This window comes from Miscanthus floridulus, chromosome 1 (assembly GCF_019320115.1).
Source record: "Miscanthus floridulus cultivar M001 chromosome 1, ASM1932011v1, whole genome shotgun sequence".
Lineage (NCBI taxonomy): Eukaryota > Viridiplantae > Streptophyta > Magnoliopsida > Poales > Poaceae > Miscanthus > Miscanthus floridulus.
This window is the reverse complement of record NC_089580.1, coordinates 125,695,363-125,713,074: the sequence shown is the minus strand read 5'-3', so window position 1 is coordinate 125,713,074 and position 17,712 is coordinate 125,695,363. Positions and strand designations below refer to the sequence as shown.

Genomic DNA, 17,712 nt, shown 5'->3' with positions numbered 1-17,712 from the left:
GCTACAGTCTTTGGCACCTCTGGACAATGGTGCGGCTGGCTAGGTGCAGTTAGTGTACTATGGCGGATCATCTGAGTCAGGTTAAATACAGGGAACTCTATCGTAGCACCACTATACTCAGCTAGCATCTTAGGCGGCCTCACTATAACTGCCCTATGAATAAGAAACATGATCCAGTGGGCATAGGGTAACTGTCGATGACCTTTGAACCCCTCAGCAATAGTGTCCTCCATCTCTGATAGAAGGAGATCCCAAATATCAAATACCGTCTGCTACATCAGATAGTTCAGTAGCCACAACTGGATGCGAGTCAAGCCCTCATGATACCCCATCCTCGAAAGTAGTGTCCTTCTCATAATGGTATCAAGCACTCTAGCAGTGGGAGTAAGATCACTAGGTGTCCTCCTCGACCCCTTACCGAATGGCTCTATGAAGCAGTGGTGGACTAGATCTATAGAGGGCACCATCCCACCATGAGGATGTCTGGGGGTGCTGTCTATCCATAGCAAACCTCATGTAGTCGGATGAGCTACTCCTGAAGCAAGAGTATCTCTCTGACCTTGGTGCTCGTCAGCCTGTAATCTCTGCCACTGAATGCAAAGTGTATGAATCTATGTTGCGGGTCAATCTAGAGAGAAGCATAGAACTGATGGACCCAAGATGGAACATACAATCCTATCCATCCAAGTAAGTCTATCAACCCTAGCAGGTAAGTAAGGTAGGGGCGAATGTGCTCTCCAGCTGCTGCAACAATAGACTCTATGTTGCACACCCTCTGAGATCTAAAAATAGCTCCACTGTTAAGATATGCATTGTAGAAATCCTCTTGCAGTGGTGTGTAGAAGCCCTCTAATGCACGCTTATCTCGCCTTGGTGGAAACCACTGCTCAAACCCCACAAATATGAGCTGCTGCACCTGCTTGGCCATGGTAGCCCTCAAATCTAGATGAGTCACTAGAGGCAGACCCTATGGTCTGGGCGGTGGATGAGAACCCCTCCGCTGTGTATCTATTCTCGGTGTGACTAGAACATGGGTACGACTAGAGCGATGAAGCTATGGCTGAGGTGCCTGCTCTGTCTCTTGTGCCTGCTGTCCCTCTAGAGTCTGCTCTGCTACCTGTGACTCCTACTGCTGTGACTCCCCCTAAGGCCGACCCTCATCAATGGCAACATGCCATCCTCTAATCATGAGAGTCCTAGGTGGACCACCATGAAGGTGCTCAACCTGCTCAAGTGTAGCCCTCGCTTTTGGTGAAAGCTGATCTGTGATCCAAACTCCACTACGAGCACCTCCTCTCTCAGCACGCTCTGTAGCCTCTGCAACTATGGCTGCTCTAGCTATATCTGCATCTAGATACTTGCGCTTCTTTGTTGCCAGCTTCTTTGTCACCTTGCCTTTTGGATCTATAGGCAAGCGAGGCAGACGCCTCAGATCCTCATCACCTGAACTGCCTCCAACATTCTTGACGCAAACCATCAGTTGGATCTAAAAAGAACAACTGCCGCTGATAAGAAACAACTGCTAACGGTCACTTTCGAGGGTTGGCCTCGATTCATACTCACGAGCTTGGCCCCGAGTTGACTAACAACTACAAATATGACCTCAATGGCATCGACTCGTTGCACGATAGAATAGAGGATATATAGATAATCTTAATTAATCATCTAGAGATACGAAAACCAAAGAAAGCAAGCAATTAGGTATGAAATAGAAACCGAGGGCTTGCTACCTAACAAACCGGCGATCTGAGAAGCAGAGGAACGATACGTAGGGGAACCCACCGGGAATCCTAGGGTTAGGGTTCTGGCAAAGCAATGTAGCTCAGGATCGACCATGAAAGGAAAATAGATGGTAGTGCGGGTGCTAGGGCTTGATCATGGCGATGCTAGATTGTTGTAGGCGCGAGCATGGATGGTGCTAGAACTCGGGCAGGGCACTGACATGGTGGCACATGGGGGTAGCATGGGCAAGCGGTGGTGCAGTGGTGCACGGGAGTAGTGCTGAAGAATGGCATAGCGGCAAGCGGAGTGGATGCGCTGAGGCATGGGCACGTGGCGACGCTAGGGCTGTGCGGGTAGCGGCGTGCGGAGGCAGCAGTGATGGTGCGTGGAGGCAGGGCAACACGTCGAGCGGTGTGGGCAAGGATGGCGACAATGTCGGCAGGTTAGGTCAAAAAGTGTGTGTGGCGATTGAGTTATATGGGTCCCCCGACGGATTGGATTAGGAAAGAAGAATGAATCTGGGTCCCTCACATTTCCTATTGACTGGATGCTCTGGTGCTAGTGACCAGACTCTACCACCCAGCGTTTGGTCAATTCCAGTAAGGTCCAAAACCTCTAGAATCACGACCGAACGTGTTCGGTGGACACCGACCGGACGCAGCCAGAGTCCGGTGCAGGCAATCTTCATCGACTTCGATCGACTGGACGTAAAGCCACCATATGGCCGGACACTGGGAGAACACTGTTTCAGCATCCGGTCACTCCTTCTTAGTAGTAGTTCACCTCCTATGTACTGACCGGATGCTAGACTTCAGAGTCTGGTGCAGCGTACGGTCACTCCTTTTCCAGCGAATTATCAAAGTCCTTTGTGTTGCCTGTTCCCAATCAAGTCTCAACTCAAATAAGATCCAAATAAATACCAATTGGGACTGATGTGAGTGACCTCTCTCAAACCCTCAAATTTTCTACCATCACCTTTGATCGGACCGACCACCCAGAAAGTGTCCCATAGCCGAGAAGATACCCGCTTGTGGTCGACTCGATTGTCAGCATGAAGTGGCTCACCAAGGTGCTGATGGATCGAGGCAGCGGCCTCAACATCATGTATGCTAAGACGCTCGATGCCATGGGCATTGACCGGTCATGCATCCAACCGACTAGGGCACCTTTCCATGGCATTATGCCTGGAAAGCAGGCCATGCCACTTGGGTAGATCAATCTGCCCATCACCTTTGGGAATTTGACCAATTACAGGATGGAGACCCTTACCTTTGAGGTGGTCGGGTTCCACAGGACCTACCATGCTATCCTAGGATGTCCATGCTACATGAAGTTTATGGCCATCCCTAACTACACCTATCTAAATTTGAAGATGTCAGGTTCGCATGGGGTCATCACCGTTGGCACCTCCTTCTAGCGCTCCTACGAGTGCAAGGTCGAATGCTACAAACACGTTGTGGCGATTGTCGCATCCAAATAGCTCATGGCCATTAGGGAGGAGATTGTCAAAGAAGCACCTAACCCCAAGTGGTTGGCCAGGCCTTTTTGGGCCTGTGGAGGGCGCCAAGGAGGTCCTCATAGACACAAGCAGCTCCAAGGGCAAAGTGGTGCACATCAGCACCACGCTTTCCTCTAAATAGGAAAGCGCACTCGTCGACTTCCCCCACACCAACAGAGACATCTTTGCCATGGAGACCCTTGGACATGCCAGGCATTATGAGAGAAGTTGCCAAACATGCCTTGAAGATCAGGCTAGGCTCTAAGCGATGAAGCAGCACCTGCGTCGCTTTGATGAGGAGAAACGTAGGGCTATCGACAAGGAGATTGTGAAGGTTTTGGCATCTGGATTCATCAAGGAGGTGTATCACCCTAAGTGGTTAGCCAATCATGTTCTTGTGAGAAAAAAGAGTGGGAAGTGGAGAATGTGTGTTGATTACATGGGTCTCAACAAAGCATGTCCAAAGGATCCATTTCCTTTGCCATGCATAGGCCAAGTAGTCAACTCGACGTTAGGGTGTGAAACCCTTTGCTTCCTTGATGCATACTCTGAGTACCATCAAATCACGATGCAAGAGTCCAACCAGCTCATGATGTCTTTCATCACCCTGTTCGGATTGTTCTGCTATGTCACAATGCCATTCGATCTAAAAAATGTGGGGGCTACATATTAGCGTTGTATGCTCAAGTGTTTTGGGGACCTCATCAGGCAAACTGTAGAGGCCTACATAGATGACATTGTGGTCAAGTCCAAATAGGCTGACCAGTTCGTAGCCAACCTAGAGTAGACCTTCGTTAAACTCAAGCAAACGACATCAAACTTAACCCTGAGAAATGCATTTTTGGGGTCTCAAGGGGTATGCTACTGGGTTTTATTGTCTCCGAGCGTGGCATCAAAGCCAACCCAGAGAAGATCTCAGCCTAATTTAGAACATAAAGGGGGTATAGTGAGTTATAGGGTGCCTCGTTGCACTTAGTTATTTTATCTTGCGCCTCGGTGAATGAGGTCTCCCCCTCTATCAGCTTCTATAGAAAGCTAACCATTTTGAGTGGATGCCCGAGGCCCAGGAGTCGCTTGACAAGGTCAAGCAGCTCCTGATGAAGGCCCTGATCCTAGTTCCCCTGACCAACAGGGAAGCGCTCCTGCTCTACATTGTGGCCACCACGTAAGTGGTTAGCGCCGCCCTGGTGGTAGAGCGGGAAGAAGAGGGACATGCCCTCAAAGTACATTGTCCCATGTACTTCGTTAGCGAGGTCTTATCTGATTCTAAGTTTACTACCCCTAAATCTAGAAACTCCTATATGCCATCCTGATTGCCAAGAGGAAGTTGCGTCACTACTTTGAGTCGCACCCGGTGACGATCATGACGTCCTTCCCTCTCGACGAGGTCGTCCAAAACTAGGATGCCACAGGAAGAATCGCAAAGTGGGCACTCGAGCTAATGGGTCAAGGCATTTCGTATGCCCCTCGGATGGCCATCAAGTCTCAAGTGTTGTCGGATTTCATTACATAATGGACCAAGATCCAAATGCCGCTAGCAGCCGTGAACCAAGAGTATATGATGATGTACTTCGATGGATCGCTGATGAAGAAAGGCACTGGCATGGGGCTGGTCTTTGCTTCGCCCCTCGGGGTACGCATGAGGTACATATTTCGCATCCATTTCCCTACCCCAATAATGTGGCCGAGTATGAGGCACTCTTCAATGGCCTACGCAATGCCGTTGAGTTGAGCATCCGATGGCTTGACGTCTAGGGCAACTCGCAACTGGTCATCAACCAAGTCATCAAGGAATCAAGCTGTCACAGCACCAAGATGGGTGTGTATTGCTAAGAAGTCCGCTAGCTAGAGGACAAGTTTGATGGCCTCGAACTCAACCACATCCCATGATGGTTCAACGAGGCAGCCGACACGCTGGCAAAAATGTCATCTAGCCGAGAGCCAGTGCTGACGGGCATCTTTGCTAGCGATCAGTACAAGCCCTTGGTCCACTATGAAGAGCCAGAATAGACCGATGATGGGCCGCCTACCCTAGGCTCGGGGGCTAACTGACCGTCGGCTGCTTCCGACTCCAAAGTCATGGAGCTTGACAAAGATCCAACAGCAGAGCTCAACCCTCTAGCCAACTAGAGGATGTCTTACCTCGACTACCTCCTCCGTGAGGTGCTACTAATAGACAAAATGGAGGCTCGATGGCTCGCGTGTCGCGCCAAGTCATTTGTCATCATTGAGGGCAAGCTCTACAAGTGAAGCAACATTAGGATCCTACAGTGCTGCATCCCCATCGAACAAGAGAAGCAGTTGCTAAGAGATATCCATAGTGGGGTCTGCGAGCACCATGCCGCGCCTAGGACCCTGGTCGAAAAGGTGTTCCGATAGGGCATCTACTGGTCAACCGTAGTAGCCAATGTTGAACAGATTATGCGCACCTATGAAGGTGTCAATACTATGCTCGTAAGACCCACCTGCCGGCCCAAGAACTCTAAACAATCTCCATCATGTGGCCGTTCACTATCTGGGGGCTCGATATGGTCAAACCTCTCAAGAGAGCACCCATGATCTATACGCACTTTCTTGTCGCCATAGATAAGTTTATAAAGTGGATAGAGGCTCGACCGATCTCTGTGATCAAGTCCGAGCAAGCCATGCTGTTCTTCCTTCACATCGTCCATCGCTTTGGAGTCCCAAACTCCATTATCATGGACAACGACACATAGTTCATTAGGAAAAAAATCATTTGATTCTGCGATGAATACCACATCCACGTTGATTGGGCTATGGCACACCCCCACATGAACGGGCAAGTCAAGTGCGCGAACGGCATGGTCCTACAAGGCCTCAAGCCTAGGATCTTCAACCGGTTGAATAAGTTTGGTGGATGATGGGTCATGGAGCTCCCCGTGGTGCTCTAGAGCCTAAGGATGACCCCTAGCTAGGCCATTGGCTACACACCCTTCTTCATTGTCTATGGTTCCAAGGCTATCCTCCCGACCGACCTCGACTATGGAGCACCAAGGGTTAGAGCGTACAATAAGTAGGGAGCCGAGGCATCCCTCGAAGACGCCATGGATCAGCTCGATGAAGTGCGCGATGTCACCCTCCTCCACTCGGCCAAGTACCAGCAAGCATTGCGCTGGTACCACAGCCATCAGGTGTGGGGTCGGGCCTTCAATGTAGGGATCCTGGTGCTCCGCCTCATCCAGAGCTCTCTCCACCGTGGGAGGGACCATACGTCATCGCGAAGGTGCTCTGACCGGGCACCTACAAGCTCAAGACCATCAACAGTGAAGTCTTCATCAATGCTTGGAACATCAAATAGCTATGTCACTTTTACCCCTAATCTATGCGTGTACTTATGAAAATTAAGATTGATGTTTCTAAAATGAAAAAGAACTTTCTCTTATCGATTTTGCTATTGTCTCCTTGATCTTTAGTGCCACCCGACCCTAGCAACGGCAAGGGGTTAGGCCTCACTTGGGGGCTGATAAGAACATACCTATTTAGAAACAACTGCTATGCCTGACCCTTTCTCATGTTAAGATCTAGAAGCAAGGGTTGCAGAAACAAATGCTGAGTAAAACTAGTTAGACTGCAAGAAACCTATGCCCCAGCAACTATGGCATTTTTGCTCACCAACGTGATTAGAGTTTTTTCACCCGCACCTCAAGCTTTATAGTCTTAACAACAGAAAGGGTCAGAATGCATTAACCTTTTTATACATAAAAAGGGAGAAGAGCTAAAAGTCTATTCAGCCATAACAAAAGTTAAGAACTTGTCCACTTATTACAAGTTCGCTGCCTAGCCTATTTAACTAACTAATTCTTTGGGGTTATCTCATCCTCTATCTTGGCAGATAAGTCCTATGCCAAAGGGGCCACCTCCTTCTCGATGTCCTCTAGCTCGATGTTGGAGTAGACAGACATGAAGCCTTAGCTCATCGTCGCTAGATCGATGTTCTCGTAATGTGAACGGGCGATCACAAACGATCGGTGAACGCCGAAGCAAAGCGCGTCCCTTGCGATCTCACACGCTTGATTCGTAATCTAGATGGTGTGAACCATGTATGAGCTCATCTCCTACTCTAGGGCTAGTTTGAGGTCGTCGAAGACCAGCTAAATAGCGACGCACAGGGAATCGTGCTTGTTGCTCTCCTCTAGAAGGGAGTCCTTCACCTCATGGAGCTCCTTCTCTAGGCCACGGTTCTTCATCACATCTGCCCTGAGCTTATCATCGAGACCTATCCAAGTCACATATCGACCATGACAAAAGGCCTACCATGGATTCCAGGGAGAAAGACAACAAAGTAAACTGGAGGCTTCCCGTACACATCCGACCGAAGCCTGTGTACCTCATCGCGCCGCTAGGTCACCTTGGCCTCTAGGCGCCAGACCTCTTCCTGGCGCTACTCGCACTACCGAGTCACCTTGGCCTCCAGGTGCTGGACCTCTTCCTGATGTTGATTGACCTACGTGGTGAGCCTGGCAGACACGCCCTCGACCGCAACCTTTAGGTCCCTCTCCCCCTCAAACTCACCCTCGAGGAGGTTGATCCACTACTGGATGATGGTGCACTCCTAGTGAGCCAAGTCACGCTCCATGCAGAGCCCCTCTATGGCCCAAAGCAAATCGTCCCGCTCCTTCCATAGCCCATGACCTCCACGGCGTCCGTGCATGCCCTCTCAATCCAGGCCATGAGCTTCTACTCAGCCTCGCGGGCATCATCACAAGCACCCTTCTCCCAAACTCAGAGGTCGACTAGCTCCTGAGCGGTGGGGGCATGCTCAGCCACCTCCTGACAGGCGGTAGTGAGCTGTGCGGCCAGCCTCTCACTCCGTCGTGCCTCCTCAGTGAGGAATTAGGACTTCTCCTAGCTATGGACCATAAGGGACTATGGAGAGGACAAGACTTAGAGGCATGGAAAGAGAAAATGGGGGTCGGAAACATGGTCATATCATACCTAGCCCACCAGGGTGATAATGTCACGCAGCGAGCTCAGCGTGGTGGTTAGGGTGCGAACCGTGGTCCCAACCTTCATGTGGACGCTCCACCCTTCCCTCTCCTCCGCTACATCATTGAGGGCAAAAAGCATCACCCTCAGGTCCCACCGGTCTGCCCATTGGGTCTGGGATCCTCCCCATGCGTGGGGGTCGCTGCCCACCTAGACTAGAGATTGGGATGGCTCCACGTGAATCCGAAGTAGCGCTGACCCCTCTTGTGGAAGCAACTCCTCTAGAGAAGACCCTCTAGCGATGGAGGGGGTGGGTGATGTGGATGTGGAGGCCTGTCCCATTGCCACATCCGCTAAGGACGCCTTGGGTGCACCCTCTTCCATCTACCCCACCCCAGACATGGCCACACTCGGCCATGCCACGCCCACCATGGGTGCCCCATATGCTCCCTCCTTCGTCTGCTCTCCCATGGACGCAGCCATCGGCTACGCCTCCTCGGTCGATGTCATGGTTGCCCCAGTGCCACTCCCTCTAACCTCCAGTGCGGCGCTAGCCGGCTCCTAGCATGTCTGCCGAAGGAGGCTCTTCTTTGGCACAAGCCTCAGGAGAGTCCCATGTCCTCTGATGCTGTAAAGGACATGATAGTCCATTTATGGCAAAAATTTGTTAGAACAAAAGGACAAAAAAAATGCTTGACTCACCTCGACGCCATCGGATGATGATGTTTTAGGGCTAGCCCGCCCGACCCCGGCTGCTCCTTGTCAGCACGTTGCCACTTCGAGCCCTCTCTTTGCTCGGAGGGTCCGAATGGAGCAGAGCGGTCGATTCTCGCCGACTCTGGGGGTGCCACGGGAGGCCTAGACGAGGCAGGGCGGCTTGATTTCGTTGACTTTGGGGCGCATCCTCTCCCTCCTACCCTAGGGCATGCCATGGGAAAGGGCCCACCTATGATAGAGATGGATCCTTGTCCCCGCCTCCTAGCTTGTCCCATTGGATGGGTGACCCAAAACTATCCCCACCGCCCAGCTGGTCCCATTGGACAAGTGACCCAGAACCGTTGCCTTCTTCTTCTTCTTCTTCTTCCTCTTCCTCCTCTGAACCTTGCCGCCACTTTCCTTGGTTTAGCCTCGCCCATTACTTTGCCCGCCACCTCGCTTCCTTGTCATCCTTATCCTTCTTCCTCTGCTCATCTACGGCACGGTTCACCGCCCTTATGGTCACGTGCTCTGATAGCGGCACGATGAAGGCCCAAAAGCCCAAATCCGCCAGCAGCTCAATAAAGCTTAGCTCTGGCCGCATCACGGGATGTCCTGGGATTTGGAACATGGCATCGAACTTGTTCATTGCCTCCTTAACGTGCTGTGCGACCTCGCTGTCATGGAGCGGCCCCTGGGCGAGCACCATCCCATCGGGCTACACGCCAAGCATCATCCCATATAGCGGGAGGGCACGCGCCATCAGTGGCCCTGAGAATGTCGTGCACCCTCTTCTTTTCCTTGATGGGTGGCCCCCATGGCCCCATGTTGATGGCGCCTCTTTGATCAGGCGCCCGGTGAAGACCGATAAGGGGGCGACGGGGTCATTCTTCAAGTAGAACCACTACGCATGCCACCCTTTGTTGGATCTAGACAGCTGGCAGGGCATGTACTTGGCCGCCTGCTGCCCCCAGAGGTGGATGCCTACGCATCCCATCGGCATCGAGATCTCCCTACCTCTATCGTTCTTCCTAGGTAGGGAGACAAAGGAGAAGTACCTCCATAGTTCAAATTAGGGTTCGATCCCTAGGTATCCCTCACGTAGCGCGATGAAGGCTATGATGTGTTGGATCTCGTTGGGGTTCAGATGATGTAGCTCAATCTGGTAGGGTGCAGCAGTCACCAGAAGAACGGATGGGGAGGAATCATGATTTTGTGCTCATGGAAGGGCATGAAGGACACAATGTAGCCATCAGGCGGCGCCAGTGCATCCTCGTGATCAGGAACCAGCCACTCCATAGCGTTGGTCCTCCTGCGAAGAAGACCACACTTGATGAGGCCCTCCATGCATGTGTAGGTGATGTCAGAGTAGTACCATGACTCCATGAAAAGCGAAGATGGAGGAGCAAGGACTTTTGGGCGGTAGAGGAGAAGCGAAGGCTATGGATCTAGGGCACTAGCGATGGATTAGCAAGGGTAGCAAATCTTAATGACGGCAGCAGAAAGCTTGAGAGGGCAAGGTTGTGGTTTAGTGTGCCAAAATGTGGATGGGGAGGCCACTATTTATAAGGCGGGGTGAAGCGAGAGGCGAACCGTCCGCCTAGATCTATGTGCCTGCCGCGCCACATCACATTGCCTCTCTGAGAAACGTGTGCACACCACCTCTGGCCGCTTCCTCGAAGGACAGGCTGGATGACAGTTTGTCCCATTTGATAGGTTAAGAACCGCCATAGGTAAGGAGGGATACAGAGCTAAAAAAATGCTCCCATGGCCCATTCAGGCCTAGGAGTTCAAAGGTTGGCCCACCGACAAGTTAACAACCGCTCTAGGGCACCTTTAGAGTGAGGGGTGAAAAGGGATGGGCCCGCTAGCAGCCGGTACCCGGGCACACGAGCGCCATAGGCATCCTGGCCCACGTTTGAGTCTTGGTCGGTTCCTAGTCCATGATTTTAACTTGAAGAAAGGCAGTGAGCCCTTGGGACCGGTCGAACGGACCCAAGAACTATATGGATTGGCAGCCAAGAATCTAGAGTCGGTCACCAGTTGACCCATGCCGGACTCCCGTGAATGGGAAGCCAGGGCCCCACTCAGACTAGCCTATTAATAGCTCATCGAGCACCATGATTCATCCATCGAGGAAAACATGGCACGGCTCAACCCCACCATTTTAGCAAAAAAACACTTGAGGGAGGATGATCACAAGACGAGCTGACCCCTCGACCGGACCCCTACTACGCGTGGGGGCTCGAGAGAAGTTGGACTTGCAAGGAGACCGAATACACGGTCGCATAACGATGGTGGATCGATTGGATCCAAGGGAGGGATCGGAATCAAGAGAAATCTTTTCTGGCCCCCTGAATCCCGTAGCTACATGTTTCCAAGGAGTCTGGTCATGATAGAAGGGAATCGCAAACCACTAAGGCATGCTGCGGACAGCAGAAGATCAAGGCCCTCAAAGTCCCTCCATCCAAAAAAATCTATGAAGGAGTATCCTACTCCTCCGTAGGCTTGGGGGCTACTATCGGGTATTAGTATTAGGGATACCCAAAGAGGGGATCTGAGGAATGCAGATGACAACTCGCCTAGATAATCAAGGATGTGTTTCAGTCTCGACTGACCCTGAAGGAACTTTCTCTGTCTCGCCTGACCCAGAGGGCATGAGCCCTGTGTCACCCGACTCGGAGGGTGCAAGAGCCATATCGCCTGACCCTGAGGGCACGGGCTCTGTCTCGCCCGACTCCTCAGGCATGGGCCCCGTGTCGACTGACCCCAAGGGTATGGGAGCTGTCTCACCCACCCCTAAGGGCACGGGCTCTGTCTTGCCCGACCCTTGGGCACGAGCTCTATCTCGCCTGACGGGGACCCGTACCGCCTCCAACCACTATAGGTCTAAGGGTATGACCCTGGGGTTAAACTTCTAACAGCAGGAGGGAAGTAGGCATGTCTCAACATGACCCATGGCCATGTCAGGCCATGCCTAGGGGTTCACATCACCAACAGTGATGTGTACATGGTCGCTGTGCTGCCTACTCCCCATACGGCCATTGACAGGCACTTTGGTTCACCACGCCGTCCGTCAGGATAGGATGGGATGCCATGACCAGCTAATGACATCGGGGCATGGCACCAATGGTGAACAGGAGCCCTACGTGGATCCATCCCTGTCACCATCTACAGCATCGGTGGGACCCACATGAAGAAGAAGAAGGACCTAGTGGCCCTAGAGGTCTTCTTCTCCCTCGCTTTTCTCCTTCTTCCTCTGTATAGCCTGCGCCTTCCCCTTCACCTATAAAAGAGGAAGCAGGATGCCTCAAGAAGGGGTAACGAGCACACGGTTGACAAGTTCAACAAGATCCAACTCCGTTCGATCTTTTTCACCAGAGACTTAGGACCTTCTCCCTCTCTTGCCCGTTTGTAACCCCTACTACAAACTAGTGCTAGTAACACATGCAGCATCTGACTATATGTAGGGACATTCCACTCGATCCAATATAAATTCTTGTGTCCTCCGAGCACACCATCCGGCCTAGACGCGCAGATACAAATTTACTAGCCGGTGATCCGAAACACCAACAACCATCAACATGATCTTTATTTGCTCCACCACTTGGAATAGTGCTACCTACCTCATGATCACTCATAGGTTAGCACATAGGGTTTCATCAATTCACCATAACCAAATTGGAGCTTTTAGGCGGTGGCACCGCCATAGGGGTGGCGGTGACCATCCCAGCTGAGTACCGAAGTCGACACTCTCTGGAAAAATAGGGTGGTGCACCGCCGCACCCATGGCGGTGACCAGGGCGATGGCCCCCTTCACTTGCGTCCGTCTCTAGAAAAATGGGGCGGTGCACTGCTGTTACCATGGCAGTGACCGTCCCGATTACCCTTGCTCTCTGCCGAAAAGCGGTGGTGGCACCAGATGCCCAACGGTGGTGCACCGCCATGCTAGTGGCGGTGAACACCGATAGGGGTGGTGCCCCAGCCCAAACTACCCTTCTTGGCCATGGTTAGGTGGGCACCGTCACAGGGGTGGCGGTGCATCGGATAGGGGGTGGCGGTGCCAACCAGGCACCTCCACTAGTTCTCCAAGTTGCAAACTTTTTCGTGATTCGATCCATGACAACTCGAGCTACTCTTCACAAGTGATGCTAACTCTCAAAGTGTTTTCTCAAAACATGTTCGAGCCAAGTTAGCATTTCTCAAAAACATTTTCAATAAATATTTTTTGCTTGCTCTCTGATGTGCACTAGGTGCAATGCATGAAGTCCAATACCTAGTGGCACTAGATGACCGAATTGTCTAGTAGAGAACCCCTCTTAATAGTACGACCATCTACCCTAAATGTGATCACACTCTCTATAGTGTCTTGATCATCGAAACAAAACCCTTATTTATACCTTTGCCTTGATCTCCATACGGTTTTGTTTTTCTCTTCCTTCTCTTCCAAGTTGAGCACTTGATCATCATCACATGTGACCATCCTCATCATTTCATGTGATCATCACCATCTCTTGAGTGCCGACATTGCTCCACACTTGGATTGTACCAACCAAACTCATATCACAACTCATGACAAAGGTTAGTAAATATGTTTCATCAACTATCCAAAACCAAACTAGGACTTTTAGTAGGTGCGCGCGGCGTGGCGTGCCAGCATCCGCGGTGGCATGGCGCCTGCACCTCGGCGAGCGATGGAGCGAGGCAGGCGTCCAGCGAGGCATCCGCCAATCCCGCGAGGCACGTCAGGGAGAGGCAGGGTCATGACTCACGACGCGTGCGGGAGGGGAAGGCCGGCCGAGCCTCGATGCTTCGACTAGAAGGAACCGACGCAGACGTGGGCTTCTTGGGCTGGTGGGGGTGCCTTGTCTTCGGCCGCGGGGGTGCCTTTATGGCCTAATTTTGCTAGTTCTAAAGATTTTCTGAAATTGGATGGGGTGCCTAGGCACCCACGGCCCTGTACTGGGCTTCACCCCTGGCCACCAGGGCACCTAAACGCACCCGCTACCGCTATGGGGGCTATTGGAGAGAGCAGCTCCACGTCTAAAAAAAACCAGCTCTATTTTATAAATTTTTACCTAAACACTGTAACTTCATGAAATCTGGATTCACAAAAATCTTAGATCTGAAGGCTAGATCCATGAATTTTTTAGAGCTTCTCATGGGGTGCTCTGAAAACACAGGTTTCGTACCTTCTCGTGGATTTGGGTGGAGCTCCTACCTCCCAGTGTAAATGGAGAAGTGATTCTTGTCCGCTCATCTGAATCTGTATGAGATTAGTTGTTTGCCTGAGGAGGAGTCCAAAGAACCCTACCAAACGCCTCGAAGTTCCACTGCCCACCTCCTGTTGCTCGCGCCGGCCACCTCCAGAGCTCCAGCAGCCTTATTCGACAAGTCATTGACGGCCGGACCGGGTAGATCCGGACCCCCTATATCTCTCCACCCTAGCCGGCACCATCATACTCCCTTCGATCAGAGAAAGAAGGCAGAAGAAGGCAGTGAAGCCAAACAGGTTGTCCAGCGTCATGGTGGGAGCACAGATCCACGGTGGAGTTACTCCATGACGGAGCTGCTGCTCTGGATCTTAATTTACAATGGTAGGGCTCTTCTAAACAAGACCATATTACGGGTGGATGACGGTGCATGAAAACATCAAGCTTTATTCCAAAACCACAAATGAGTCTATCTTTTGGCTATCTAGTGGATTCAAATAAAATCGGCTAATAGGTAGCTAGCTAATACTAATTAGCTGTTAACATTTAGTCGGCCTAAAAAATGTCATTCTCATTTTGAGACGTTATTAAATTTTAAGTTTGACAAAAAAAGATATATAAAAGGTAATATTTATGATGTGTATTAACTAATAAGTATTCTTAGATGAACCATAAAATATATTCATAATAAATATATTTAGAGATATAATTATTAATAATATTTTTCTATAACCTAAGTTTAATAAAGTTTAACGACTTAGGGCCTGTTTGGCAGGGCTCTGGCTCCTCTGAAAATGACTCCGACTCTGGCTCCTCTGAAGGAGCAGCTCCTCTGGAGGAGCTAAAGCCGTTCTGGAAAACGTTTGGCAAAACGACTCTTTCGCACTAGACGACGTGAACCCATAGCAAGGAGCCGCGTGAAGCTCGTTTTTTAGGCTTCTCCTGTGCAAGCAAAAAATGGCTCCGGCTCTTGACCGGCTCTCCATGCGGAGCCCTTTCCAAAACAGACGTTTGGCACAGCTCCTGCAGGAGCCGGAGCTAATGCCTCTGCAGGAGCCCCGCCAAAGAGGCTCTTAGTTTAAATCTCAATAACATTTTTTTAGAGATAGTAGCTGTTAGTGGAGACCTTAATCTATATACTAAAAGGCTCAAACTGTATTGAATTCAACTTTAGTCGCATAACCATAGTTCTCACGATTCCTATATATGATGTTGCCGCCGAGCCACAACGTCTTGTTGGGTTGGGTGCCCCTTCTCTGAATCTGCTCCAAGCGGCAAGTTGGCTCAGGACGTGTCGCTTTACGTGTCACTCATGCACCTGTACATCACCTTTTTTCGTAATGTACTGGTATCGTTGAGAGCCGTTACTTAATTTTCATTTTTTTTTCGATCCCAACAATTGGTTGATGTATAATATAATATGAAACTCCATATAGCTCCTAGAATCTGCACGTTGAGAGCGATCTGGTTACTGTTTTCTTATATGAAACTCCATATAATCATATGCAGCCACGTGGACTCGTACGTGTGTAGTCCTTGATTTGGTCTCGCTTCGTTTAATTGGGCGGGCTCTCCTGCCGACCCTCGCTCTCTCCGTCGTAACGAGAGCGCTTCATCCTCTTCCTCTCCCCTCGCCCTAAGCTCCCGTGATAGAAAAATACAATCGCGCCTCGCCCCCTACATGTCGAGACACATGGACAGTTGAACACAAAGCTAAGCCATATTTAACCTAACAAGTAGAATAAAATATTATTCAAGTATTTTTTTCTAACAGAAAATGATGAGCGGTCTCGATCTGCCTCGGGAGTCGGACGGCGACCGCCCAGGTCTACCGGTACGCGACAAGCCGCGACTAGTCCATCCTTTGCAGCTTCGTGCGTCGCACCAGGAAGCCTCGTGGAACCACCTTGATGTCATCTTATCCCAACGGTCCCTACGGTGAGCCCCCTCCGTATATAAACCGTGCGTGCGACGTCGTAGCAGTGCGCACGCCGTGCAGGCCTCTCCTCCACTCGCTGCGCATCTCCAGTTCTCCACTCGACCACCGCGCGTCATGGCCTTGTTGCGCGAGCACCTCGACCTCATCCGCGCCCACCTCCTCGACGACCACCACGACGCCATGAGCTCCGATGACTCGGCGTCGTCCCAGTCGCCATCGCCCTCGCCGCCGGGGCGTAGCTGGCCGCTGCCAGCGCTTTCCGTCTCGCTGCCGCCGAGGCCGGCGGTCGCCCTGCAGCAGCAGCAGCAGCTGTGGGCGGCGCCGAAGCAGGAGCAGCACTACTGCTACCCGGCGGAACCCGAGGAGGACGACTTCCGGCGGTACCGCGGCGTGCGGCAGCGCCCGTGGGGCAAGTACGCGGCCGAGATTCGGGACCCCGCGCGAAAGGGCGCGCGCGTGTGGCTGGGCACCTACGACACCGCCGTGGAGGCCGCGCGCGCCTACGACCGCGCCGCGTTCCGCCTGCGCGGGTCCAAGGCCATCCTCAACTTCCCCAACGAGGTCGCGTTCGGCACCACCGCACGGTGGGCGGCGGCGCCTGCTGCTGCTCAGCCCGGCGTGACCGTGGCCGGTGGTAACAAGAGGGCGAGGTCGACGCAGGAGCAGGACGCCGGGTGCTTGGTCAGGGAGGTGAAGAAGGAGCGGGTTCAGGAGCCCGCAGCGGGTTGTGGTTGGGATGGCATGGATGTGGCGGCAAGCGGAGCGGCGGACTACTTCTGGGAGGACGAGTCGCTGAAGGGGGCCATCTGCAGCCTGCCGCCGCTCTCACCGTTGTCGCCGCACCCGCACCTTGCCGTCCCGCAGCTCTCCGTCAGCTGAGCTGACATGTCGCAGCAAGACAGCGGACGGTGGTCGCTTAATTAACTGATTAATTTAGTCTTAGTCTTAATCTATTTTGAGTTCTTTGATATATGCTAGAGAGGAGTATAGCTCCAAATGTTCTTTCGTTCTTTATTTATTCATTCACAAGCAAGAAAACGTGCCCTGGCGTGGCAAGAGGATGTTATAAGAATGTCATAATGGACAATTTAAATATAACGTACAATAGAAGATGAATTTTATATAGAAAATTGATTGAAATTGATCCAGCTTAAATATGTAGCTATTCATACATATCTAATATGGTGGAAGATAAACCACATGTTTACCTGGACTAAGCTGTGTCGCAATAGACGAGTTTGCGTTTGGCCGTTGGCGCTAGCGAAGGTTTTACAGCATCGAACCCAGGGATGTAAGAAAGGGAGTGAGAGTAAAGTGATAAAACTGGTAAGAGTGAGTGAAAACAGACGAAGAGTGATGGATGATGGTCGATTGAGAGAAATTTCACTATACTTCCCTGTATCAAATTATAAGTCGATTAGTCTTTTCTAGATGAACAGCTTTTTCTATGTATTTAAATATACGATAATCTAGATATATAGTAAAAGTTATATACATAGAAAACTAAAACAATATTTTATTACCAAGTGAAATAGCGTGGTTTTTTAGGCCAGTCCTCACGCGCATCGCTCGCCTGGCCGTGAACCCGAGTCGTCGCACTTGATTGCCCCACGCCAGCGCGCCGTTTGGCCAACTGCCTTGCAGCGCCGCCCCGTGACACTTCGCCGCATCCTGTGCCGCCGTGCTCTAGCGCTCGC

The 17,712-nt window shown here is 51.4% G+C and overlaps 1 protein-coding gene across 1 annotated transcript; it reads left to right on the top strand.

The window, feature by feature from the left end:
- The first annotated feature begins 16,061 nt into the window (after window positions 1–16,061).
- Window positions 16,062–16,985, top strand: LOC136492929 (ethylene-responsive transcription factor ERF105-like). The gene has a single exon (XM_066488959.1). The coding sequence runs from the start codon at window positions 16,130–16,132 to the stop codon at window positions 16,892–16,894; it is 765 nt and encodes a 254-aa protein (XP_066345056.1). The 5' UTR covers window positions 16,062–16,129; the 3' UTR covers window positions 16,895–16,985.
- Window positions 16,986–17,712: the final 727 nt, after the last annotated feature.